General features: G+C 42.3%; 1 protein-coding gene across 1 annotated transcript in view; it reads right to left on the bottom strand.

Annotated features, from left to right (window-relative positions):
* LRP1 (LDL receptor related protein 1) overlaps positions 1 to 27729 on the bottom strand; it is a 321802-nt gene that overhangs the window by 24049 nt on the left and 270024 nt on the right. Inside the window, exons 55-72 of the mRNA XM_083357102.1 lie at positions 24427 to 24567; positions 23300 to 23487; positions 22311 to 22494; positions 20121 to 20206; positions 19894 to 20013; positions 19454 to 19641; positions 17897 to 18102; positions 14247 to 14435; positions 13293 to 13441; positions 12148 to 12241; positions 10393 to 10509; positions 9089 to 9208; positions 8107 to 8229; positions 7125 to 7250; positions 6649 to 6765; positions 2921 to 3027; positions 2043 to 2175; positions 1475 to 1594 (exon numbers count right to left, since the gene is read on the bottom strand). Of these exons, the coding sequence (XP_083213228.1) occupies positions 1475 to 1594; positions 2043 to 2175; positions 2921 to 3027; positions 6649 to 6765; positions 7125 to 7250; positions 8107 to 8229; positions 9089 to 9208; positions 10393 to 10509; positions 12148 to 12241; positions 13293 to 13441; positions 14247 to 14435; positions 17897 to 18102; positions 19454 to 19641; positions 19894 to 20013; positions 20121 to 20206; positions 22311 to 22494; positions 23300 to 23487; positions 24427 to 24567 (2508 nt within the window). The remainder of the gene's footprint in view (positions 1 to 1474; positions 1595 to 2042; positions 2176 to 2920; positions 3028 to 6648; positions 6766 to 7124; positions 7251 to 8106; positions 8230 to 9088; positions 9209 to 10392; positions 10510 to 12147; positions 12242 to 13292; positions 13442 to 14246; positions 14436 to 17896; positions 18103 to 19453; positions 19642 to 19893; positions 20014 to 20120; positions 20207 to 22310; positions 22495 to 23299; positions 23488 to 24426; positions 24568 to 27729) is intronic.

The raw sequence follows: 27729 nt of genomic DNA, 5'->3' as shown, positions 1-27729 counted from the left end.
TACAGTTTATAAAACTATTTCCCGTTCAAAAGCCTAACAGCCCAAAAGCCTAACAGTTTTTCAGATTCTGCATAAAACTATTTCCCGTTCAAAAGCCTAACAGCCCAAAAGCCTAACAGTTTTTCAGATTCTGCATAAAACTATTTCCCGTTCAAAAGCCTAACAGCCCAAAAGCCTAACAGTTTTTCAGATTCTGCATCTTTTAAAAAAAAACCTCCTTCATGAGATCAAGGGGCCCTGGTGAAATTCCTCCAGTTTCATCCCGTGTGAATCAGAACTGCTTCATTTTCAAAGTGACAATCTTGTAAGCCTTCCTTATACTGGATACAGTAAAGAGTCAGCTTCCTCCCAGAATATGGCACAAAACCCATTGCTTCTTTCCCAAAGTCACTCTGGAATTCCTGGGAACCTCAACTCCTGAGAGTAGGATGTTCCCAACTGGAAGCGTGGTGATAAGTGTTGTGATTCATCATCAGCCTGTGGTTTCAGCAGCTGAGTCGGATGATTCTGAAGAGGAGGAGGAGGAGGGGTTTGGAGTGCCTTTGGTGTCAGAGGAAGGTTCTGAGGCACCGCAGAACTAGCAGCCTGGCCCCTCCTGTCTGGTTCCTCCTCAGGCCCAGCTGTGTGAGGGAAGGATTGGAAGAAGACGTTCCACAGCTAGCTCTGTTCAGGGACGCTAGGAGCAGGAGGCAATCTAGCAGAACTGAGCAGAGGAAAGCAATGAGGCAACTCGGGAGGAGGAAATGAGAAGCCACGCCTTAGGACTGCTGTTAAAAGGGGAATGTGTGGGAGGTGCTAGTTGCTGAAGGCAACCATTTGAAGAGCTTCTGATAGAGTCCTGGTCTGTTATTGTTTAACTCTTGTTTAAATCTTGTTTGAACTTTTTGTTTAACTTTTGTAAATAAGTTTGGTTGGGTTATTTTTTTTTAATCCCATTTATATCCCGCCCTTTTCCAAAGACTCAGGGCGGCTTACAATTTAAGCACAAACCAATGTGCTTAGCAATAGCCTTCATTCTATGTATATGCCTGCTTATTAGGGCTTTCGGGGGGCCCTAAGCGGCATTATTACAAAGTCAGCTTATTTCCCCCAACAATCTGGGTCCTCATTTTACCTACCTCGGAAGGATGGAAGGCTGAGTCAACCTTGAGCCTGGTGGGACTCAAACCTGCACTAATTGCATGCAGCTGGTGTTACTTAAGGAGGCATTAGCCCACTGCTCCACCAAGGCTCCTACAATTTCCAGCCTGTTGATTATAAAAAGGGGTTGTCCCTGACATTCAAACAGGGCCGGTCGTAGGCTGGAACAGAACAATAATCTGAGAGAAGGAGGCATTGATTTTGGCTTGTATAATTGCCAAAGCCTATGTTCTGGGTACCCCTAGTTCCCTCTGAAGCTCCTAGCCAATTAGCTGAAAAGAGAAAATGACGATCAAGAGAAGCAGGACTTAATCACAGGAGCAAGAATACTCACAGCATTCTTCGGGATTTTCATCAGAATTGTCACCACAGTCATCCTCACCATCACATTTCCAGGCCAGTGGCTTGCACAGAGTGTTGTTACACTGGAACTCATCAAGAGGGCAAGTCCGCACTATAAAGAAGCCACAAAAGCATGGAAGCTGCAACCTCATTCTTGAGCATTGCATATCCCACCTAAGTTGTGAGTAGTATCAAAGGATGTAAAAAAAAGCAATGACAAGTTCCACAACCAGGAATCCACACATACTACCAGATCCAGGACAGTATTTATGTCTGGCATCCTTGCGTGGCTGAAAAGGCCTCGGTATCCTAACAGGGATCCTTGTAGGTACATGGCCTGCTCTCCACTTACACCAGTGGTTCTTAATCTCAGCAGAGTCAAGATAGTATGAACTTCAACTCTCAGAGTTATCTAGTCAGCATATCTTATGGCCAAGGGCTGCTTACAGACGTCACCCCATAGATGAAAAACTGAGATCTGGGTACTTGGATCTGACACCTAGTTTTGGAATAGAATTCTCATCCATTCTTCCGAGGGAAGAAACCGTGGTTGCCTTTACCTCTTGTGCCACAGTCTTCCTCATCACTGCCATCCATGCAATCAGCATCAGCATCACAGCGCCATCGCAGTGGGATGCAGTGACCACTCTTGCAGTGGAACTGGTCTTGCTCACAGCGTGGCTTGCATTCTTTCTGTGGAGGAACAAGGTTTGGGGGCCTTTCAGGTCAGAGAGCAGAGATCTGGAGCTGTTTTGTATCACGCAAGGTTATTGCTCTATCTGGATCTATAATGCTTTCCTAAGCAACAGAGGTTGTTGAGCCTTAATGTCCTAATAATTGCAATAGGACTTTCAGATTGTAAAAAATTACTTTATGGAATTACACAGGAAGGAAACAAAGAACGCAAAACTAAGTGGATGTCATATAAAATCAAAGCATGATTCCCCCCCAAGAACCAGCATTAGATAAAAACATTCATCTAATTTCTAAAGAAGATCCTTCCATCAAAGCTTTCTGATGGGTTTTTCCCAACAGTTACTTATTCTGTTACTCAGTAATTCATGTTTACACTTCCAGGTTTTTTTCCTAATATGCACGCCAGCCTAGCCCAGGTTTTTTCATCTACAACAATTCCTTGAAAACAATATTTTCTTAGCTCGGGCTATGCTGATCCCAGCATGCAAGTAAAATTCTATTTACTCATAACAAGACCATTTTCCCCAAGTAGATATTAACTAGATATGAAAGCTACAATTTCCGTAAACATTTGATCCATGTCTACAAAGACCATAGAAATTATACTCAAAACACTTTTGGACAGCTTCAAGCAGGTGAGGGCTACTGTAAGAATTCAAGCCGAAGAGCAGAAGCTAGTTGTGAAAGCTGCCTCACATTCATCCTATCTTCTTTCTTGCCACTTTCCACGCTTGGGCCTTACCTCATCAGAGCCATCAGCACAATCATGGTCCCCATCACACTTCCAACGGCCTGCAATGCAACGGCCATTGGCGCAAGAGAACTCACTTTCAGAGCAAGGCCTGGGCTCTGTAAGCAGAGAAAGCAGAGAGAAATATGGGTTTGAAAGCTTGAACACACAGGTAAGGAGTTGTGGCTACTCTACAATTCACAGATTAACATCATTGCTTATTTTCAGTGCCTCACAGGGTAGGCGTAAGTAGCCTGATTACTGTAACATAGCAAATTCTTTAGTTTGACTAGAAACAGAACAAAAGAAAAGCCAAAAGAAAAAGTTAGGGTGAGAGGAGAGAGAGAGAGAGAGAGAGAGAGAGAGAGAGAGAGAGAGAGAGAGAGAGAGAGAGATAGCAGGACAATGATTTCTAAGTGTGTATCAACCATATTACCCACAACAATCGCCTTGGGGCAAGATAGGTGGCAAACAAATTTAATAAAGAAATAAATAAAACAGTAGCTTCTGCCACACTAACAATCTCAGCTCAGCTTTCTCAACTTGTGAACTTTGGCCTGATGGCTGAAGAGCTTGCATACCACACCATATTCATTTTGTGGTTGCCAGCAAGTTCCTTCAAGAGATTACTAAATGTCAAGTGTGGAAAACAGGAACAGGTTCAAATTTCTTAGTCTCTGCTCCTGGTAACACAATTAGGAGAGTAAGCTTCAGGATTGGGGAATAAGTCTTGTTCTTAAATAGAGATCCATAAAGGAGAACCTTATGCAGGATAGGGAACGTACGTAAAAGTCAAGGAAAAGCCTGGACATATTCGGTTTAAGAGCCAGTTTCAGCAGAAGTGCTGAAGTCACAATCCTTTCCCGTAATATCCATACCTGCCTTTATCCTACTTTTGTTTTAACTGCCTAACTCTGAGAAAGTAAGATGGTTTTATTATTTGTTATACAACTGAGAGCAAGAGACACTTATGAAACTACTGTAAATCATCCAGACTTCTACCAGAAGATTGCAATCTACCTCCTGTCCACTCCTAATTTAGAGATCCTTAGTGGGAGATTCCACACCATTATTTGAAAGTTTCTGGGTGTCTCCTTGCCTCCCTGCCACATAAAAAGTTAACGTGCAAAGAATCCCCTGGATCAGGGGTGTCAAACTCGTAATGTCACGTGACGTGTTGCGGCGTATTCGTGACTTTTTTCCCATTGCCGGCAATGGGGTGGGCGGGGTTTCGCCATGACGCATCCGGCCCGAGGGCCAGCAGTTTGACACCCCTGCCCTCGATTTACAGAAGCAAGCAGATACTATGTTCACTTTCAACTTGCTTATTAAGTTATTGGGGGGTTGTTGTTTTTACTCTATTGCTATAATTATTTGCAACACAGGAAATTGCATTAAAGGTAAAGGTAAAGGTTCCCCCGCACATGCGTGCTAGTCGTTTCCGACTCTAGGGGCCGGTGCTCATCTCCGTTTCAAAGCCGAAGAGCCAGCACTTGTCCGAGGACGTCTCCATGGTCATGTGGCCAGCATGACTAGACGCCAAAGGCGCACGGAACGCTGTTACCTTCCCAGCGTAGTGGTCCCTATTTTTCTACTTGCATTTTTACGTGCTTTCGAACTGCTAGGTTGGCAGAAGCTGGGACGAGTAACAGCAGCTCACTCTGTTACGCGGCACTCGGGATTCGACCCGCCAAACTGCCGACCATCTGGTCGACAAGCTCAGCGCCCTAACCCACTGAGCCACCGCGTCCCTTGAAATTGCATTAGAGAGAGGCAATTTCTACAGTGGTTATCATCTTTACTGATGGGGAGTGAATCTTCAGAGTTTCAGAAAACAAGTCTAATTTCCTAAAGTCTGCCCCAAAGGAAGCGCTAGGACAGAACCAATGCTTATACCCTCAAATAGTAACCACTGATTGTCGAATGTTTACTGTGTCGCCATTGGCTGTTTCAGTTTTGGGCTCTTTCTCAAAACACTACAATAAAGGAAGGGATAGCAGAGATATTAAGAGGTAAGACTGTTCAGCCTGCTTTGCTATATAGTTGAATGAACTTGAAAAAAGAAGTAGCGAGCATCACACAGAGAAACCTCCATTACATTCCTGCAAAAGGAATACAGAGGCAAATACATGGGAATACAGATGAAGCCTCCAAATAATCCCTTTTTTCCCCTCCTTTCAACACAGTTACAAGTTTTAAAGGGGAAGGAAAACATTTTTGACAGAAACCTACCTCTTCAAGCCCCGATACGACAGTATGAAAATGGAGAAAAACATAAGATGAAGTGAAATGGCACAAACTCAAATTACACAGTATGGTAAGGAACAAACCAAAAGAAGTCAAGTCATGTTCTAGCAGCTAAAGGAGTTAGTGGGGAGGGGGAAAAAGAGATGAGGCATGGTAGCTATTTTAAAGGTTTATAATTATTGCTGGAGGCCTTGGTTCACGGCAACACCCAAGGGTTTTATGAAAGCATTATTTTGTGACAGATCATTTGTCTGACTTTTATCTTTTATCTTTATCAGCCTGTTGGATATTTTTATTATCCTGGTCATTTGATACCAAACAGCAACAGCAGAATGATTACCGTTCAGTCTATGGAAATTCCCTTCCATCTTGAGATACCAAAGACTGATTGTCTGTTTGAACATCTCGATGGCCTCATCAGTCCGATCAATATCCAGAGCATTCAGCAAGTTTGCATTCTGGACAATTCACCCGAGAATATTGCATACAACCGTTAAAAAAAAAAAACTGGAATATTCATCTGACCAAGGTATCTCTTAAGTTATCTTGGGAAGGGCAAGTGTACATGAAAAGCACACCCCAAAGGTTTGGTAACAGAAGATGAAAACTACGCAGGTAGAAAAGACTATTCAAGGTAAAGGTAAAGGTAAAGGTTCCCCCGCACATGCTGGCTAGTCATTTCCGACTCTAGGGGCTGGTGCTCATCTCCGTTTCAAAGCTGAAGAGCCAGCGCTTGTCCGAGGACGTCTCCGTGGTCATGTGGCCGGCATGACTAGACGCCAAAGGCGCACGGAAGGCTGTTACCTTCCCACCGTAGTGGTCCCTATTTTTCTACTTGCATTTTTACGTGCTTTCGAACTGCTAGGTTGGCAGAAGCTGGGACGAGTAACAGCAGCTCACTCTGTTACGCGGCACTCGGGATTTGATGCACCAAACTGCCGATCTTCTGATCGACAAGCTCAGCGTCCTAACCCACTGAGCCACCGCGTCTTATTCAAGGTAGTTTACTAAAAAACAAAATGATTCTGTAAGATATGCACAATTGAGTCTTCCTGTTACCTGTCCTCAGGCCTATCTGGTTGGGGATATGATAATTGCAAAGAAGTTATTTTCACCCAGGTACCACCAGCTGAGATGGTCACAGGAACCGGCACAGGAAAAAAATGCGAGGGAAGTATTTGTCTAATTGGGTGCATGGCTCAAGCAGCACACCACATTCCTCTTCTCAAATTATAGCTACTGAACTTGAAACCCAGCCAGTATTTTCTGTAGCTCAATTCTCTATCGCGTCTTACACTCACTAATGGGAACTTTTCCGATGGGAAGAGATCCCTGCTTTATTCAGCACCCATTTGTCTACAAGCAATTCTCGTTTTACACAATCTTGCTAAGATTAGGCATGAGTAGATAAGAAAAGGTTAAGAAAAGGTCGTTCCCCCGCCTCCCCTCCCCGCGTGCAAACATGGTAGCATAAGGTTGAAGTGGGCACATACTACAGGTCTCCTCATCCGAGTTATCCCCACAGTCGTTGTCATAGTCACATTGCCAGCGGCCTGGAACACAGCGGTTGTTCCTGCAGCGGAACTGGTAGGGCTCACAAGTCCGCTCATCTAAAAATGAAGAATGTGCAATTGTGGAGAGGTAAAGAAAAAAAAAGCAAAAGAAACGAACAGCATTGCTAAAGAAAATTGCAGTAAAAATCAAATCGCACATGCTCCCAAGGAGAATTTTCTAATTGTATGTGGAATAGTTTTGCACCACATTGTAACACTGGGGAACCTTTATCCCTCACTGTAGCACACAATGGGCAACGTAAAAAGGCTGCTGTTAGCAAAAGAGTGGAACCAAACAGCTTGTCCCAAAAGGGTGTATCTGCCCAAATTCTTGGGAAGGGGGATGTGCACACAAGCCTGCCAGCCCCTATCCTTTCCAAACATAGCCAGCCACCCATGCTATATGGTCAACTTACCACATTCTTCCTTGGGCTCATCTGAACCATCCCCACAGTCATCCTCGCCATCACATTTCCAACGCGCTGGGATGCATCGGCCAGAATCCTTGCACCGGAATTCATCCAGGCCACATCTCATTTGTGCTATATGAGTGAAAAGGATTGAAGAAATGAAAGGGCCCTCCAAAATGAGACACAAAGCCGACTGCGTTTTTTGAAAACCGCACGTGTAAATAACCCAGCCACCAAGGCACAGAAAGCCAGCTTAGTCATTAACAGGCTTTCTCGTTGCAGAAATATTCAAGTAAACAAAAAACGAGCGGATTTTCAATAAGCGTTAATAGTCCAGAAAGGCTAATGCCATTAAACAGTTAGTACTGGTACTGGTAATGGTGTTCAAGGCCCTACATGGCATGGGTCCGGAGTACCTTAGGGAGCACCTGCTGCCGGCATCAACTTCCCTCCGCCCTGTGCGTTCCCACAGAGAGGGCCTCCTCAGGGTGCCACCGGTCAGAGAATGTCGATTGGTGGCCCCCAGGGGGAGGTCCTTCTCTGTGGGCGCCCCGGAGCTATGGAATCGGTTGCCGGTTGAGCTCCGGATGGCGCCCGACCTTCGCTCCTTCTGTCGCGATCTGAAGACACTCTTATTTGAACAAGCTGGCCTGGCCTGAAGGGGGATGGGTTGGGTTTTTATGTCATTTTTAATATCTGTATTTATTGTTTTTAGCTGGGTATATGTTTAATTTTCTTTTAACTTTTGTATTTTTGCATTTTTTATATATCTGCCCTGTTCACCGCCCTGAGTCCTTCGGGAGAAGGGCGGTATATAAATAAAATTATTAATTATTAATTAATTAATTAATTAATTATTTTCAGGTTTCAAGTTAGGGACTCAAATGGACGAAAGGAAGACCAAAGCAAAGACATTGGGCATTCTTGGGGACACGAGGCTATTCTCTCCTTCTCAGAGCCAGCTCCCATAGTGTGCATAGTGCCTTACTGCAGTTGGCAGGCTCATCGGATCCATCCACACAGTCGTTGTCACGGTCACAAACCCAAACTCGTGGAATGCAGCGTTTGGTAATGGCACACTGGAATTGGTTTGGAGCACAAGTCACTTCCGCTGTTAAAAAAAAAAAGAGAGAGAGATAACCCCAGTATATAACGGGAGTTCCCCGTAATGAATACTGACTCTCTAAAATCAGACAATGACCCACATTATATGTGCTGGCTACTGCCCTTCCACTGAGGAAAATGATACAGGTGATCCTTGACGTAGGACCACAATTGAGCCCCAAATTGCTGTTGTTAAGTGAGACATTTGTTAAGTGAGTTTTGCCTCGTTTTTCGACCTTTCTCGACACAATTGTTAACTTAGTAACCCGGTTGTTAAGTGAATCTGGCTTCCCCATTGATTTTGCTTGTCAGAAGGTCGCAAAAGGGGATCTCATGACCTTGGGACACAGCAATGGTCATAAATGTGAATCACCTGCCAAGCATCTGAATTTTGATCATGTGACTCTGGGGATGGTGCAAAGGTTGCAAGTCTGTAAAAGGGTCATGTCACTTTTTTCACTGCCTTTGTAACTTTGGTCACTAAATGAACAGTTGCAAGTCCAGGACTACCTGTACTAGGTGTTTTAATTCCACATCTGTTCACTTTCTTCTTCTGAACTGAATTCAGTTTTCTAAGGCTCAGAGCTTCCACATCCCGAAAAAGAAGCTGGATGCTCAACCTGAACCTCAACACCTGCAGATTTATTTACTCTGCATCGTGAGGACCGACTGCAAAATTCCATCTTTTTGCATGCAATTTTCCTAGCACGCTGCAGAATTAGCAATAAACTGTCATTTGGCTGTCACAGACAAACAAAATCCCCAGGAGGTTTACTGAGACTATGCTAATCGTTGCAAGCACATCTGATCTTTCGACAAGCCTGGCACAGAGACCGGCAGGAAAAAGGACTCTCTGCATAACTTACGACAATCCTTCTCATCTTCTCCATCGCCACAGTTGTCTTGCCCATTGCAACGGAAAATACCTGGGATGCAGCGATTGGTATTGGTGCATTTGAACTGACTGGGCAGGCAGACGTGCACCTCTGTCAGAGAAGAGAGAGAGAAAAGAATCCAACTTTAAGGGAGAGAAGGCTGACCAAATGCATCCTTCAATCCTAATAAGCTGACTTTTTCTGAAGAAGCTGGACACCAGGTTGGATATCATTTCTAATGGCCAGGGATGATGGGAGCTGTACTTCTCCAACATCTGGAAAGACTTTGAGGTTTGAGCAGAAAAACCCGCTCCATGGGAACAGATTAAGTAATGTACAAGGCTCAATCTTGAAGAAACTAATTCAAATACAGAGTGGTGTGCCCAAAAGCAGGGTGATCCGCCCTGAATGTAAGCAAGACTGTAAGCAAGACTCCTTGGTGGAGCAGTGGGCTAATGCCTCCTTAAGTAACACCAGCTGCCTGCAATTAGTGCAGGTTCGCATCCCACCAGGCTCAAGGTTGACTCAGCCTTCCATCCTTCCGAGGTAGGTAAAATGAGGACCCAGATTGTTAGGGGCAATTAAGCTGACTTTGTAATAATGCCGCTTGGGGTGTGTGTGAAAGCCCAGCAGGCATATACGTAGAATGAAGGCTACTGCTAAGCTTGTAAGCCGCCCTGAGTCTTCGGAGAAGGGCGGGATATAAATGGGATTAAAATAAAATAAATAAATAAAATAAAATAAATAAAAATAAATAATATCTGTCAGACATTCTCATGGGATTTATTTCCAGGGCAGTCATTCTTGAAAGGTTGGCCCCTCCCGTGTGCGTAGACTTCTTATGTTTACTCTGAAATTTCAGGGAAAGAGAGAAGTAGGGAGGAAAAGAGCAGTTCTGCCTCGGATCTGTTTTTTTTGCTTTCCGCTTAAAAAGGTTAAGGAAAGCAAAAGGGAAAAATAAAATGAAAAGGGAACGGGAAAGGAAAGGTTTCGTCCAGAGGGCTTTTAGCGTAGCGTGAGGATTTGTGGGAACGGAGGCGATTTTTTTTGCCCCTGATCTTCATACCAGCCTCTGAGAAATGACTGTTTTAAAATCACCAACAACAACTTCTCCCCAATTTCCGCTCTTTTCCGAGTGAGTCAATGGTGAATTGGGGGGAGGGGGTGGTGGCTTGGTCACCTACGGCTTTGAACTTCTAACTTTTAAAATAAAGGGGCGACATGTTAATAATGTGTTCTGGTTGGAACTGACCAACCTTTGCTGCGGAATATCCAGAAAAGCTGAGGGTACTTACCACAGTTTGCTTCATCTGAGTTGTCCTGACAGTCATTGTCCCCGTCGCAAATGAAGGCTGGGTTGGTGCAGATTCCTGTGGAGCACTGGAACTGCCCTGGGCGACACTTGAATTCAGCTGGAAAGAGAAGAGCAGAAGCTCCCTCTGAATTCTACTTCACTGGGAGAGAGTACAGATTTCCGAGCAAAAGGTCCCGGACTTCAAATCCCACATGCACGTTTGGGCCAGGCAGCTGGTGAAGGGGAGGGGAGGGGGGGACTTCCGACTAAGACTCTGGAGAATCACCATCATTCGGACTACGCTAAGGTAAGCAAGATGGTGCCTATGGGCCATGCAGCTCACAAGGGTTAGAAAAATGCTGGCGTGGTGAGGACCAACATTTATCTGGAAGAGGATTCATAGCTTCTGATGCTGGCAGAGAGGAAGTAACCTCATCACTTTTGATGCAGATAAATAGACAAGCCTCTGAGAGCTACTCTACGTGTACTTAGTACGCCCAAACTTCCAAAAGACTTCAAACTTTTCATATCGATGCCAACAGGGTCGATGATCTATCGTGATTTAAAACAGGTTGAGGTTCTACTTTCTTTCTTTCCTTTAAGCCGGTCAGCTAGTGAATCTTACAGCTGTTTGTTACCAGGCACTTTACTCCTTCTTGCTCATTCTGTAAATGTTCCGAACTGGTAGCAGTAACTTTTCATTTTAAAATTAAAATTATATTTTAATTACATCAGGGGAGCTCATTTTTCCCCATCCCAGATTACTCCATTACTCTAAGAAACCTAATTTGTCGATCAAATTCAGGGGATTTTAAGTTTGGGGGTTTTACCTAATTGGGATTTAGGTCTGTGCAAAAACACACCCAAGTTACTTTTAGCAACAATGAGCTGCTACTCATCGCACAGCAAGAATACTTCTTTGAAGGATTGCTGGCAAGTTTCATATATGGCTAGAGGAGTTTTATGTCCTCCCTGAGGTATATTTCCTTTATGTTAGTACTGCCTGGATTCCATTCCTTAACAGCTGAACAGCACAATAAGACATCCCATGATGTCAGTGTTAGCATTAGGCTTGGACATGCTTTACCTTTGGGAACCAGCTTCAGGGTGCTTATGAAACCATGAAACACCCTTGAGAAATCAAACAAATGATCTTTGGGCAATAACTCAAACCCAAAAGCACAGGGCTGTCATCCAGGAGGCTGATAACACAAGGAAGGGTAATACCTTTGGGTGGATCTATTTTAGCGCTATTAACACCTTAGAAATGGAGCAATCAGTGGGAATTCTGAATGAAGGAGATGCTCATTTGAACCTTGACCTTGCCGCTTCATCAATGCCGCTTAAGTATCCTGACCCAAAGTGGTATCAGTTGATCTTTAAAAGCACGCAGGGTTGGGTCTTGTTAAAACGTGGATGGGGACTACTGAAAAAATATCAGGCCTGTAGGCCGGAAGTTAAGAAATAAATATTCAGGAAGAAAGCAAGGACAAATTATTTCTATAATGTTACCAAAGTCTTAGATATGTCCACTAAGTCAACAGAGGTAGAGCTTAATTCAAAGGAGAGTTGGTCCTACAGTTCTAGAGTAACCAAAGTGCCTGTCAGGTCCAAACATCAGACACAAATTTTACTCACTTCAGTGCTTCAAAATTATTATCTAGGCCCTCTCACTGTTTTGAGCCAGGATTATCATCCATCTAAAATTATGATAAGGGATTCTCCTTCCTAAGTCTCCTCCCAAAAGTTCACTTACGGCAATCCTCCGGCTCATCCGAACGATCCCCACAATCGTCCTCGGTGTCACATTTCCACCAGAAAGGGATGCATTTGTCATTCTTACAGACAAACTGGCAGGAAGAAAAGGAAACGATGCTGAAATAATGGCCAAGTAATGGTCAGAAGAACATAAGCCATCACTCCCGAGTCAAACCGCAGCCAATAACATTGGCTACGTTAGAGCTTAGAAAGGTTCTCCAAGAAATGCCTATTGGAAGCTGTAAATAGGAGCTCAATCTCTAATCGCCCCGTACGTTAACTCACAACTCTTCTCCAATTAAAATAAAAAAATATTTTTTTAAAAAAAAACACCCTTGTTTTGTCCCAGGAGGTCAGTTAAAAGGGATTATTTTCTCCAACTGAAGATCAACTGAATGAATACACTGGTTGGAAGCTCTACGGATTGAACAAATGTTCACATTGGGAGGAAGCTTTCCGTTTCATTGGCTTGGAAGTCTCCCTAAGATGTAACAGCAGCAAACGGCATTTTGATGCCTGCAATTAAAGAGAGCCCTGCAATCCTCTTCGACATCTCATACAGCCTCCTGATATGGTGCTGCTGAAAGTTGGTGGTACACCTAAAATGCAAAATCTCCTACTCTGACCCCAAGAAACCACCATTCCAGATAACCAGACCACAGCATGAAGATATCTCTGAGGGATCCTCGGTTTCTACCTCACTGAAAATTGTAAATGGTCTCTTTTCACCAAAAGGTTGCCTGCCTGGTGCTGAAGCCCGTTAAGAATCCCTTGACAAAGCAATGCACGAGGGGGATCAATACAGAGCAAGGGTGCAAAAAGTGAGACCTAAGGATTGCATGCGGTCTACCAGCATCTCTGTTATGATGGCCAGAAACTATAAGGCAAAAAAAATAAAAAATAAACAATGGGCACATCTTTTTCATCTTTGGAATTCTGACAGGATATCAGAGTTCGTTGTGTTTTTTTTTTAAAATCCCTTATGCTTTGTAAATAAGTCATCCTTTTTTCAAAAGATTTGGACTTGGCTACTTAAGAATGTGGCCCTCAAGGGGATGCTACCCTTGAGCAGATGGAAGCTGCATTCCTGACAAAGAGTCTTTCTAAGTAATGGCGCAATGTTTGTGTGCCCCAGCTGGTTACCTGACTAGCAGTGCAGTTGGAGATGCAGGTTCTACCATCAGCACCCAGATAGAAGTTGGTAGGACATGCACACTTGAAGCTCCCTCCTGGCGACAGCAGGCACAAGTTGCTACAGCCGCCATTGTTGGTTTTGCAGGGGTGGTTAGGAACTAAGGGAAGACAACAAAGAGATGTAGGTTACAGTAGTTAATAGCTGCTTGTGGTGATATGGCCTTTGACAAAGACATCTGATCCCTGCTCTACTGCACAAAGATATCAAAATGTCCTTTGCCATATATAAAGGAGAACCTGACTCCCCCCCCAAAAAAACTTCTCTTGCATTCACAAACACTTACCCACTACCCACTACAAACAAATGAATGCCAAAGTTACTGTGCGTGTGAGAGAAAGGAACGAAATCTATCTGAAGGAAAATAAAAAGAAACATGTCCTGATCAACAGTGTTGGATTTTTCTCCATCACTATAATAGCTGCGGTTGGTTTACTGTGCTTGGACCTCCAGTATAGCAATAGCACTTCAACTGATATATATTCCACTTCACAGTACTTTACAGCCCTCTCTAAGCAGTTTACAGAGTCAGCCTATTGCCCCCAACAATCTGGCTCCTCATTTTACCAACCTCGGAAGGATGGAAGGCTACGTCAACCTTGAGCAGGTCAGAATCAAACTGCTGGCAGTGGACAGAGTCAGCCTGCAATACTGCATTCTAATCACTTGTCAACTGCCACCATGGCTCACTGAAGCAGTTATCAACTGCTAGCACTTGGCAGCGTTAAGACTCCTTGCTTTTACCACCACCAACCTGCCCTTCCATCTCTGCCCTGGCCATGTCTTGAAGGACATTTCCACATTTTATTGTGTCTAACACTGCCCCATGATACGGTAACTGAAGACTGATTCCTACGCGTAACACCTTCCTTCCTCCTTTCAGCACCCTTACAGAGAATACTTACCATCTGGCTGCCTGTAAGGATGGTAGATGTGGATATCCATGGGCCGATGCAGAGTGCTGATCAGCACAGACTTATTGGCCCCTGTGGTTTTGTGGGCTCGGTTGATGGATTTGGTCTCCCAGTCAGTCCAATAAATGTAATCTTCAAAGAGGGTTAAGGCAAAGATGTGGGGGATATCTTGGTTCAGCACTACAGTGGGAGAAGAAAGAGTAATTATCACTTGGTGGCAACACGAAAGGAGCCAAGTGAACATCTAGGCCAGGGGTAGGCAACCTTGGCTCTTTTATGACTCATGGACTTCAACTCCCAGAATTCCTGAGTCAGCATAGCATAGCTGACTCAGGAATTCTGGGAGTTGAAGTCCATGTGTCATAAAAGAGCCGAGGTTGCCTAACTCTGATCTAGGCAATGGGAATGCAGAGCCCTAGGGCCAAGGATATTATCTGCTCAGTACTATGGCAAAATATTCACAGCTGAGAATGCTCCTCCTGTTCTGAACGATATGGTCCTTGCTACCCAAAAGGTTCCCTTTTCCTGTTGTTGTTTTTTAAATAAGAAAATCCATCAAAAAGCATCTATTCTATTAGGCTTTGGGGGCTAATATAATACAACTTGTTCCCTAGTGCAACAGAAGTTATCTTTGGCTTGGTTGAATGGATTAGTGCTATAACGTTTTTATGAAATATGCTTGCTTTTCATTGCCCTGTATGCTTTTAACCTAATTTATGATGGTAGGAATATACATTACTCACAGTTGGATTTGATTTGAGTAGCTTATGAGCCCAATATGTTTGTTTATATTTACTGTATATATTCACGGATAAGACCATCTGGGAATAAGCTGACCCTCGAATTTTTAACCAAACTACCGTGAAAAATGCATCGCCCGAGCATTAAGCCAGATTTAATTTTCATAATTGGCTTATTTGCAAGTATATATGGTAGTCATTTATGACAGGTGGGGTTCAACTGAAATGCCTCTTTCCATTTTGTTAATCTATCTGTTGGAATGAAAAATAGGAATAAAAAAAGAAAAAAATATGGTAATAGGTGAAAAATTTTAAGCATTGAATTCCGTTTTCCCTAACTCCTCGTGCTTGCTAGTTGCTATTTTTTAATTCCTTGTATTACCCCTTGGAATGATTTTATGTATTTGTGTCATTCAGAGTAGCGGTTCCTGAAATTAAAAATAGTGGTACTTTAAAAGTGAGCAACCAGGTAAAATATGTATACATGTTGCACATACTGATCTTAAAATCAGCTTCCAATTTGGGGAAATTGAAGGACTAGGCATGGGGTTTTATCCCATCTTTTGCCAATGGTATCCAAATAAGTCTGGACTCAACTTTAAAACTTTGGTTCATTCTTAGCTATGAACAAATCAACCATACATCTTTGTTCCAGCCAAGACACTAATTTATAAGTGGAAGGAAACTGCAGTTCAGCTCTGGCTGGCACATCTGTTCTCATGATGATCACCACAGAGATTGTTGCTTCCGTTTCTTGATTTGGCTGATCCAAAGGTCATTACAGTGAGGAAATACAAATATCAAAACATAACATGGGACAATAAACCACACAACAACTGCAGTTCACCATGTGCTTAAAGTGATAAAAAGCTGGCATTCAAATGCCATTGTGTATGCACAGGAGGCAACTCTTCCAGTTTCTATTTCAAAAAAAAAAAAGTTTACAGCACTTATTCCTCTTTATGAAAAAATGTCCCAGATACTTTAATCTTACAACAAAATCTGACAGGAGAAATGAGCATAACCTGCAAAACCCCCTCCCCAAACTTTTAAATAGGCAGAGCCCAGAAAGATGGTTCTGCTGTATTTATTCTCTGTGTGTTATTGATGCTGTCTTTTTTAATTGACTCTGGTGAACATGTATTCTGAAAGATGATATATAGGCTGTTGTTGTTATTTGTCCCACTTGTAGGGTCCACTTGTTTTGCACTGTGTTTGCTGCAGGTAGCTTGTAGCAAAGCTGTTAACGCACGGTGCAACAAGGAGTTTTAATTTTCAACCAGCTTGTTACAGAAGCCGATGCTGATTTGTTTGCCCTAATAGAAATTGACTTAAGATCATCCTGGTAACTTGTGTGTCTAAAGAAAAACTAGAACTCAGGATTCTGCATTCCTCATCTCGCATTACATCATACTGGCTCTCAAAAGGTGATATATACCTAACTGTAATAAAAATATGTCAGTGACATACAATGAGAGGCCTCAAAAGTAATAGGGAACAAAAAAAATAGCATGTATGTATTCAAATCAACCATCTACGTGTTGGAGATGTGGTAGTGAAGAGGCAACTTATTATCATATATGGTGGACATGTAAAAATGTTAAAGCTTTTTGGATAAAAATATGGTGGATTCTTCAAAAAGTTTTTAAGAAAAAGATAAGATTCACTCCCCAATTATTTTTACTGGGTATTATCTTGGACTGTTCTGTTATAGAAACTAAATTGATGTTACATTTAATAACGGCAGCCAGACTTCTGGTGGCGCAATATTGGAAGAAAGAAGACTTACCAACAATAGAACAATGAACACTTAAAGTAATGGACATGGCTGAAATGGCAAAAGTTTCAGCATACTTGAAAGAGCAATCGCAAGAAAAATATATTTTGGAATGGAAAAGATGGATTGATTATATTCAAATTAAATATGGAACTAAAATGTTTCAAATAGCTTATGAATAATCTCTAGCAATTAAAAAGATGTGTTATTATAGTTTTGTTATAAGGGAGTTAAAGTGTGGAAGGTTTGTTAATGTTTTAAAAGTTATTTAGCATATGTTTGTATAAGATTGTTATACATAATACCCTGTATTCTGCTTTGGGAAGTCGGGGGGAGGGAGGGAAGGGGGGGTGATGGGGAGGGGGGTTCAATTTATATGTTTCTTAAACTTTGTAAAAATTTTAAATAAAAGAAAGTAATAGGGAACAAAGAAACTCTGCTACTGGAGGAGCAGAGGGAAAACATTTGTTAAGAGACAATAAAGGGGGGGGGCTTTAAAAACAGACTCTAAAACCAAAATTAAAGCTAGCTGAGAAAAAAAACATTTTTGAAATGTTTTTTTCAACCTGCCTCCAGAAGTTGTGAATGCTCCATTTTGTAAGAAGAGATTGGACAACCATTTGTCTGAAATGGTATAAGGCAGAGGCCCCCAGCTTTTGGGGCACCAGGGACCGGTTCCTTGGAGAGAGGTTTTTCCATGGACTGGAGTGTGTGTGGTTTTGTGTGCTGAATGCATCTCACAGATGGGGCTTTGCTTGTTTGTGCGGATCGGTTGCTGGCATGCTGCGGCCCGGTACCGATCCACGGACCAGGGGTTGGAGACTCCTGGTATAGGATTTCCTGCCTGAGCAGGGGGTTGGACTGGAAGACCTTCAAGGTCCCTTCCAATTCTATTATTATTATTATTATTATTATTATTATTATTATTATTATTATTATTATTATTATTATTATTATTATTGTTTGTTGTTGTTGTTGTTGTTGTTGTTATAAAATAGAGAGAAATTGGAAGTCATGGGAGGAATATGCATCCCATCAGTCTTCTGTGCAATCTTCTGACCCCTCTTCTGGCTACTTTATTCAGTCTCTCTGCACATGAATGTGAGCTGTTACAATTCACTTACCAATGTGGCGGTTAGAACCATCCAGGCTAGCAAATTCAATGTAGTCCTCTCGGGCATCGGCCCAGTAGATGCGACTGTTAATGTAGTCCAGGGTGAGGCCATTGGGCCAGGTGATCTTAGTCTCCACAATGACACTCCGGTTGGTGCCATCCATACCTATCTTGCCAATCAGGGAATGGTCACCCCAGTCAGTCCAGTATAAATATCTGGAAGAGAGCAAATGGAGTGGGCAAGAAATGGTATAAACATAGGACTACGACTGTGATCGTTCAGGGTTTTGTTTTGTTTTTCATCCTAGCATTTTCCATTGGTTGTGACAGGAATTAATCAACCAGCTTTTTGCCCGAGCCTGATGTTGTGGCCTGAGAGAGTGAGTGACTGGCCCGAAGTCACCCAGCTGGCTTTCATGCCTAAGGTGGAACTAGAACTCAAGAGTTCTAGCCTGGTGCCTTAACCTCTAAAGCAGGGGTCTTCAAACTTGCCCCTTTTATGACTTGTAGACTTCAACTCCCAGAATTCCTCAGCCAGTGTGCCTGGCTGAGGAATTCTGGGAGTTGAAGTCCACAAGTCATAAAAGGGCCAAGTTTGAAGACCCCTGCTCTAGAGCAAACTGACTCTCTACTTTCTCCTACCTTGCTAAAATCTTAAATTCACAATGGTATAAAATAGTACAGGTAGTCCTCAGCTTACAACAGTTCATTTAGTCACTCTTCAAAGTTACAACAGCACTGGGAAAAAGTGATTTATGACTGTTCTTCACACTTATGACCGTTGCAATACCCCATGGTCACGCAATCAAAACTCACATGCTTGGCAACTGACTCATATTTATGACAGTTGCAGTGTCCGGGATCATATGATCACCTTTGATGAGCTTCTTACAGGCAAAGTCAACGGGGAAGCCAGATTCACTTTAAGTTAGTAACACTTTAAGCAGTGTTACTAACTTAACAACTACCTGTGATTGTGGTCCGTAAGTCGAGGACTACCTGTTTTATAAAAATGGACACGGTGCCAATAATGGGCAACAAATTCATTGCACTAGAGAAGTGAGAGAAGCTTCCCTATCCAATATAACAAGATATGAAAAAAGATCCTGTTTCCCCCTCCAAGAAGGTTAACACATTGGGAAACATTATATCTGTTCTATGAAGCCAAAGCCCCCAGGCTCCACTGCAGAGCGGTTGTCAAAAACTGTAGCCAATTCATGCATCCAATTGTTTTATACCTAAAGGGATCTCACAAAGGGGAGATGTCTGCTACTTCTGCTGCCCCTTGGCAGTTAAGCAGAACCTGACTGTCCTTTAAAAAGTGGCAATAGATCAAGAAATGGCCTATTCCCAGAATTTTCTACTCTGGTTCATTAACTCTTAACATTTAAGCTTTCTATTACATGGCTTTAGTGACTAAATTAGTTAGTTAACTGTAAAAAGAATGAAACATTACATCTTTCATGCACCGGGTGTGTCAGGGATGAACAAAGCACGCAGGGGTTGGATAAAGACAGGTGCCAGCCAGACTAAGGAAATGAATCCTAATACCTTTGGGTAAACTTACCCATTTTGTACATCCACCACTAATGCTCGAGGCTCCCGGAGTCCTGTGTTCACCAGCACGGTGCGGTAAGCCCCGTTGAGCTTTGACACTTCAATAGTATCTCTTCCCTTGTCACACCAGTACAAGTTTCCACCCACCCAGTCCACAGCCAGTCCGTCGGGATTGCTTAGCCCAGTGCGGTGTAGAACCTGGAAGCGCAGAGGAGAAAAGGTGGATATCAAAGAAAGGTAAAAGAGAAGGAACTGGGACGTCTCTCCTATAGGGGACCAGCCGTGTTTGCCTTAGAATGGGAAGAGAGAAAAGAGTTTCACTTCAGCAGAGCTTTGCTTGAGTCTGGAGTGAAAAACTGCTCGGGTACAGAAAAGCCGATCATACCCTTTCAGAAGGGAGCACAGGCTTCAGCCAGAAGGCAAACAAGCCATATGGGTCAGGAAACTCACCTGTACATTGCTGCCGTTGATGTTCATGCGGCGGATCATACTGCCCTGTGTGGTGACATCAGTCCAGTAGATCATTTGTTCCCGGTAGTCAAAGTCCAAAGCTACAGCATTATTCAGCCCCTAAAGCCATCAGGACAAAAAAAAACATTCTTACATGTGGCTGAGGAATAAACCATTCCAGTATTACATTCAGACTTTATATTTGGCCCTCACCTGCCCAACATTACCTGTTTAATCAATGTGTAGTTGGAGCCATCCAGACTGAGCTTTCTTAGGTAGTACCGATTAGCAAAAATCAAGAAAGGTTCATCATCTGTTAAAGATAAGGGAGGGGGGGGTCAGAGGGTCACTAAACGCTGGGAAATCCCAGTGCGCCTCTAATTTCCTCATTTTTCACCTTCCTATCACCTTGCAAATGGAATCCGCTGTGTAGATATACAGAGAGATGCTTCAATCATTCCCATTATTCAGGAGATACAACATTTAAGATCTTGAAAGAGTCAGAGGAGATTTAAAAGAGGCAGCAGGGAACTACGATAGGCAATACAGCTAGTCATCCACTTATGGCTGGTAGCTTAGTGACTATTCAAAGTGACAATGTACGATCCCTTGGCTACTTGTGACTCGGATTCAAAGTTCTGATGCTGCCTTATCTTCCCACAGTTATGTGACTGCATTGTGGGGGTGGGGCTCGGTACCTGGCCCACATGTATGGCTGTTTGCAGTGTCACACGGCCTGGATTTACACTATTTTTGCCGGAAATTGGCATTTAGTTCTTGTTTCTGGCTAAAAAAAAATAAGATTATGGAAAATGGATTTCTTTAATGACTGCCATGTTCACTATGTGGCTGCTGCTGCAAAAAAGGATATAAAATCTGGTGGTGATGTGGTAACCAATTTAACATTTGGCACAGCTTATATGACCATAATTTGAAGCTCAATTATTTATTTAATTTATATACTGCCCTTCTCCCGAAGGACTCAGGGCGGTGTACAGGGCAATAAATACCAAAAGTACAAAATACAAAAATTAAAAACAAATTAAACAATTGTGCCCGAATACAATAAATTAATTAAAAACAGTAATTAAAACCCCAAACCCATCAGACCAGGCCGGTTGTTCTTCACTTTTTCTTTTACCCCTTTATAATCTTTTCCCCCTATTCTTCATTGTTTCTGTCGTTTTTAAAATCTTTGTAAAAGTTTTCTTCTAGTAAAAATTACTTTAAAAATAAATAAATAAAAAGAAGCAGGACTGTCAGTTCACTGAACCAGACACAAAAGAGAAGCTATGGACTGAGATTGAGAAAAGAGTGGAGCAACATTGTTTCTCAGAATCTCACATTTAAAGCTTGAATTTCCAGGGGGGGGGGAAGCGAAGGCAGATAAGAGGAAGCAAGAGTTTGTGCTTTAAGATAAATGGTTATTTCTGCAGAAAGGGCTCTTTATGTTCTGCCCAAGGTTTGTCTTAAATTGTTTCTTTTGTGTGTGCCCTGCCGAGTCAAGTCTAATGTTCCAATTTATAAATTAGGGGGGAAAAATGATTGTGTATCCTTAGTCTTACATCAGACTGGCTGGGAATATTTTTTTAAAAAATAATCTTTCGGTAATCTGTATCTTAAATTTCATCCTCTTCCATCTCACAGGGAAACAGTGTTTATTTAGGCAAGCTTGCTGTCTGCCTGGAGCATCTCTTTTTCACCATTATGGATTTTCTGTTTAGCTGCTGTTAAGCTGCTGATTCTAATCAAAGAACCTGACTAACTCCTTTTCCACAATGTTGCATGTATACATTTTAAGGTTTAAAGTTAAATGACAGTTTGATATTTATCTTTTTAAGCAAGATAGATGATAGATAGATAGATAGATAGATAGATAGATAGATAGATAGATAGACAGACAGACAGAGACAGACAGACAGACATGTTTATCTGTAGTAAGATTGGTCAATTTCCCAAGCAGAGAACCTAGCTGAAAAAGTAAAAAGGCAGCATTATTGAAATTATTTCACCTTTTGCACTTCTGATGCAAAGAAAGGAAGGACACCAGGTGAGGTGTCCTCTGAAAAACAGCAGGAATTATGAAGTTAGTAACTCAGCAGGTGGTGGGTCTTGAGTATTAGACCCAAATGGCTTCTCAGATAAACACAGCATATAGGGAAGGCCCCATGCTACGCATACATACAGCTTTTCTATCAGAAGCCTTTTGCCGCTGAAGTGTTCCAAGCCCCAAACACTTCCACTATGGCGGAGGCGCAGGACTAATTCCAATGAGGTCAGAAGCAACCTAAGAGACACTCTTTCAATTTGTCGCATCTTACTCAAGTCCTGGCCCTCCAAACAGGTTTTTGCCAAACTCTAAAATCTTTGACTCCCAAATGTCAGGAACTTTTGCAGCTCAGAAGAGTCAGGGTTACCTGTGACAGCTTTGCAGCTGGTTGGATCATCAAGCTTCAGAATGTAGCCCTCTACACACATGCACTTAAAGCTTCCGTGGGTGTTGATGCAAATCTGGCTGCAGGGAAAGGTGGTTGTGCACTCGTCAATGTCAATGCAAGTCTTGCCATCATACTTCAGCTGGAACCCAGGGCGGCATCTGCACTGCAGGGGCAGCAGAAAGTCATTATATGTTGATAGGGAGGGCCCTGGGAAACACAATCCCTCTCTCATTCGCTGGGGGAGAAAAAAATATTTTCTTTTCCTAACCCTAACCCTTACAACAAACTCAACTGACAGGATGACGCAGGCTGTGGGGTAGATATAAAATACATATCGATCTCCTGCTAGTTCTCAACTAGAATCGATCATTCCCAACTAGTCAGCTGTGTAAGAGTAGTTTTCTTTCTATATTATAATGATGAAGTGAAGAAAACATTGCACAAGGATTTCTAGTGAATTGAGATGCCTGAGCTGTGAAACCTCTATTTCTACATCTAGAAATGATTTTATTGATTTGACATATTTAAGAACCTAAAATACTCAAGGTTTAATGGCATAATGGGTTTTAAAGTTTTAATTTTTAACTTTTTGGCTTTAAATTTAATTAATTGTTTTAAATTTATTTTAACTTTTGTATGGTATGGTTTTAATTGCCCCGTAAACCGCCCTGAGTCCTATGGGAATAGGGCGGTATATAAGTCAAATAAAATAAATAAATAAAATAAATATCAAAGTAGATTCATCAAGGATGGCCCATACTTAGGTCTTCTTGAACCTAAGCCATATACTCTGCCCATTAATTTGTAACTTCATGGTGGGAAAACTAACAATAAAGTATATACCTGATAATTTTCTGGCTCCAACAGTAGATCAAACAGTATACCACCTCTAACTGCCTGTTGGTAGGGCTTGGTCTTGATACACCCTCTTCCCCAAAAGCAGAGAAAAAAAGAAACTACAGCCCAACCTTGTAGCCAATTTTGAGGTCCTCACACTCCTGGGAGCAGCCAGACTGTTTCTTGTTCAGGCATTCATTGATGAAACAGTTCAGCTCATCAGAGCCATCGCCACAATCATCGTTGTTGTCACAAAGCAAACTGTTGGAGATGCACTGCTCATTGTGGCAGAGATAAAAGGTATCATTGCACTTGCTCTCTGAAAGGATAGCGAGAAATCATCAGGACTGATCTCAAAGCAGTGGGTTTTTTCTCCCACCCACCAAGGACCCCTTTCCATATTTGCAGCTTTAAAGCCATCTCACAAGAGCTAACGAGCACAACCTCCTCTGCATGAGAGTCAACCTGTTTCCAGCCAGAGTTGTATATTTAAACAACTTTCGTTAGACATCGATGCATGGTCTCCCCCTCTAAAACTTCCAGTGTTCTCTCTATCCACAATATGAAACGAAATTCAATAACAAAAGCACTTGGTAATAAAAAGACCTCACTATCTAAACAAGATACTTAATGAATGATCATTAATAATTCAAGCTTAGACTGGATCCCTAATTTGTCACTCAAAAGAGTGCAAGTAGTGATTTCGCAGGGTTCTCTTCCAGTTAGGTAACAAGCCTTCTACAAAGCCTCTCTCAAGGTGGAGGATGTACTTATTTGTAGCTTTATAAATTAAATGTAACTTTTTCTAGCTTTAAAAAAAATTGAGAATGACATTGACCTGTGGTCATGGAACAAGACAGGACCCCTCTAGGGGGGTGGGATCAGCTCCCATACTGTATAACAATCCCACTCCTCCCTCTAGATCAGGGGTTCCTAACTGGGGGTGCGAGACGATATTCCAGGGGGTGCGAAAACTTGGCTTTTCAAAATTATAGTGTATATGCATAATTTGTTGCCGTTATTTTGAACTTTTGTAAGGGGTGCGAGAATATATCAGAAGCGTTCTAAGTGTGCGGGGCATAGAAAAGGTTGGGAGATTAATTGAAAGATTCCCAATGCTGGGTTACTAATTAACTAGGAACAGACCCAATTAAAAGAGAGCTCCATTTTGTTCTCGCTCTTTCTGACCATGGACTTGCTACAAACCAACAAAAGTACAAGTGGCCACCACCCCAACCCCAAACCCTTGGAGACCTACCAGGGCTGGAGCATCTTGGATTCTTGGGGGCTTCATCAGATTGGTCATGGCAGTCAAACTCGCCATCACACGCCCACAGTTTGTTGCTCAGACATCGGCCATTAGCACAACGGAACTCGTTGGAGCTACAAGTGGGGTACTCTGGGGAAGGCCGAAAGCGGAGAAATCAGGCCATGATACAACGGTGTCTTTTTTTTAAATCATGTGACAGGATCGACATACATTTCAAGAACGCTCTATTTGCTTTAGTCTAAGTAATATTATGCAAAATGCAGAAAAAGCGTAAGAAGCAGTGAGGCAACGAAGAGATAAAAATAGAAACCTAACCAATCTAATTTATACCAGAGCTATTTGTTGTACTTCTCCATTTTGTTCTATGCTTGAAAATCATCCTCGCTTCCAATTCACCAAGTCATGCATTCTTTAACCTTCCCATCGCTCTCTTTTTGAGTTTCTCATCAATTCTGCCCTTCCTTCCTTTCATTCATCCTTCTTTTATACGGTAGTCCTCAACGTACAGCCACAACTCAGCCCCAAATTTCTGTTGCTAAAGAGAAACTTTTGTTAAGTGAATTTGGCCCCCTTTTTACACAACCTTTCTTGCAATGGTTGTTAAGTGAATCACTGAAGTTGTTAAGTTAGTAACCCGGTTGTTAAGTGAATCTGGCTTCTCCACTGACTTTGCTTGTCAAAAGGTTGCAAAAGGGGTTCACGTGAGGCACCGCAACCGTCATAGATATGAGTCAGTTGCCAAGTGTCTGAATTTTGATCACGTGACCATGGAGATGCTGTAACGGTCATAAGTGTGAAAAATGGTCATAAGTCACTTTTTTCAGTGGTGTTGTAATTTCGAACAGTCACCAAATGGAACGGGGTAAGTCAAGGATCGCCTGAATATCTGTTCTGCAATTTGATCCCCATTTATACTCTCTATATCACCAAACGTACCTAAACATAATTCTTCCATACTAGTTACTCAATTTTGTAAATTCATTCAGCATGTACAAACTCCTGGACTCTCTCCTATTTTATAATATACACTTCTTCAGTAACCCAAACCTGCTGCATTCAACTTATTTTTATGTTTCTCCTCACAGCCCTAAATCTTACTTCTAAGTGATAAAGTAAATATAGTCATCCATGACCATTTTCACTTCTTTTGAGAAGCATATTGGATGCTACCCACCCACCAGCATTTGCATGTATTAGAAACCTCTCCATTTCCCTGCCTACAATTATCATTCTACTGAGGTACACAAATTCATCAGCTTCCTCTACGTTTTCACCATTTATGTCTAACGTGCAATTCTTCACTCCATTTTTCTTGTCAAACACAACTACCTTGATCTTTGATAGATCAATCTTCCCTTCAAGCCATCGCGCAATCTGTATAACATTTGCTGGAAAACATTTGAGTTTTCAGCAAGCAACGTAGCATTGCCTTCCCATCAAAATATGCAGGTGTTTATGTCTCTCACCAGCACATCTTTACTGCAGCCTTATAACTTATTCATAAATATACTAAACAGATTAAATGTCACACATCCGTGTTACACACACATCCAGGTCAGGCTTATAATCATTCACTTATGCACCTACAGATCTTTTGTTTTCTGCTTGGGTTTCTCACATAGATGTGTCTGGGGCATATGAAACACTCGGCCCTAGTCAACGGCTGGAAAACAATTAGGAAAACATACAAATCACTTTCAACCAAAGATTGGGGCACTTCAGGTTCTCATGGAATACATGAAGATCCAACGAATTCGAAGTGGTAGTGCTGGTTACAATGTGCCCTTGTTGTCTTGCATGTTTATACCATTGCCTTAGTGGAGCAGTGGGCTAATGCCTCCTTAAGTAACACCAGCTGCCTGCAATTAGTGCAGGTTCGAGTCCCACCAGGCTCAAGGTTGACTCAGCCTTCCATCCTTCCGAGGTAGGTAAAATGAGGACCCAGATTGTTGGGGGCAATTAAGCTGACTTTGTAATAATGCCGCTTGGGGGAGGTAAAAGCCATAATAATAATAATAATAATAATAATAATAATAATAAATAAATAATAATAAATAATTAATAATAATAATAATAATAATAATAATAATAATAATAATAATAATAATAATAAAGTTGGAAGGGACCTTGGAGGTCATCTAGTCCAACAACCTGCTCAGGCAGGAAGCCCTATACCATTTCAGACAAATGGCTGTCCAGTCTCTTCTTAAAAACTTCCAGTATTGGAGCATTCACCACCTCTGGAGGCAGGTTGTTCCACTGGTTAATTGTTCTAACTGTCAGGAAGTTTCTCCTAAGTTCTAGGTTGCTTCTCTCCTTGACTAGTTTCCATCCATTACTTCTTGTCCTGCTTTCAGGTGCTTTGGAGAATAGCTTGACTCCCTCTTCTTTGTGGCAGCCCCTGATTCCAGCAACCATTCCCTATTTTCCTAATTCACTTTTTCACTTTTCCTAATTCACTCTAAAGCTTTCCCTGCGCAGAGCCTTAAGTAACACCAGCTGCCTGCAATTAGTGCAGGTTCGCATCCCACCAGGCTCAAGGTTGACTCAGCTTTCCATCCTTCCAAGGTAGGTAAAATGAGGACCCAGATTGTTGGGGGCAATAAGCTGACTTTGTAATAATGCTGCTGGGGGGGGGGGGGTTGAAAGCCCTAATAAACAGGCATATACACAGAATGAAGGCTATTGCTAAGCACATTGATTTGTGCTTTAAATTGTAAGCCGCCCTGAGTCTTCGGAGAAGGGCAGGATATAAGTGGGATTTAAAAAAAAATATTCTCACTTACCCAAGTCCTTTTCAACCAAACTGTCCAGGCATTATCTACAACAGTCCACACACCTTAAAACTGCCAATGGTTAAAAACACTGAACTAACGGAATCGAAACCATCAAATCTAGGTCCACGATGACTAAAAGAGTGGGTGGGGCTCAAAATTTCCTTTTTCTCCCAAAGTTTTTTTCTTCACAAAACTGATAGCTGTGAATTGACTGGGGAGGGGGCACCCTGTATGCTCAGCACCTGGACTCCTTTGCCTATCTTCATGTGATGTCTCCTTTGAACATTAAAATACACTGCTAAATGACCTAACTCGCAAAGCAAAAGAGTCCATGCTATAACTCCATGGTGGCGAACCTATGGCATGCGTGCCACAGGTGGCACGCAGAGCCCTTTCTGTGGGCACACATGCTTTCGGCTGCCGCCACCGTGTGCAAAAAAACCCCACGTTCAATCAATCAATCAATTTCAACTTCTCGCGGGGGAAAAAAGATCTCACAAAGTTGGAATTGATT

Source organism: Vipera ursinii, assembly GCF_947247035.1.
Source record: "Vipera ursinii genome assembly, chromosome: 2".
NCBI lineage: Eukaryota > Metazoa > Chordata > Lepidosauria > Squamata > Viperidae > Vipera > Vipera ursinii.
This window is presented reverse-complemented; position numbering and strand designations above follow the sequence as displayed.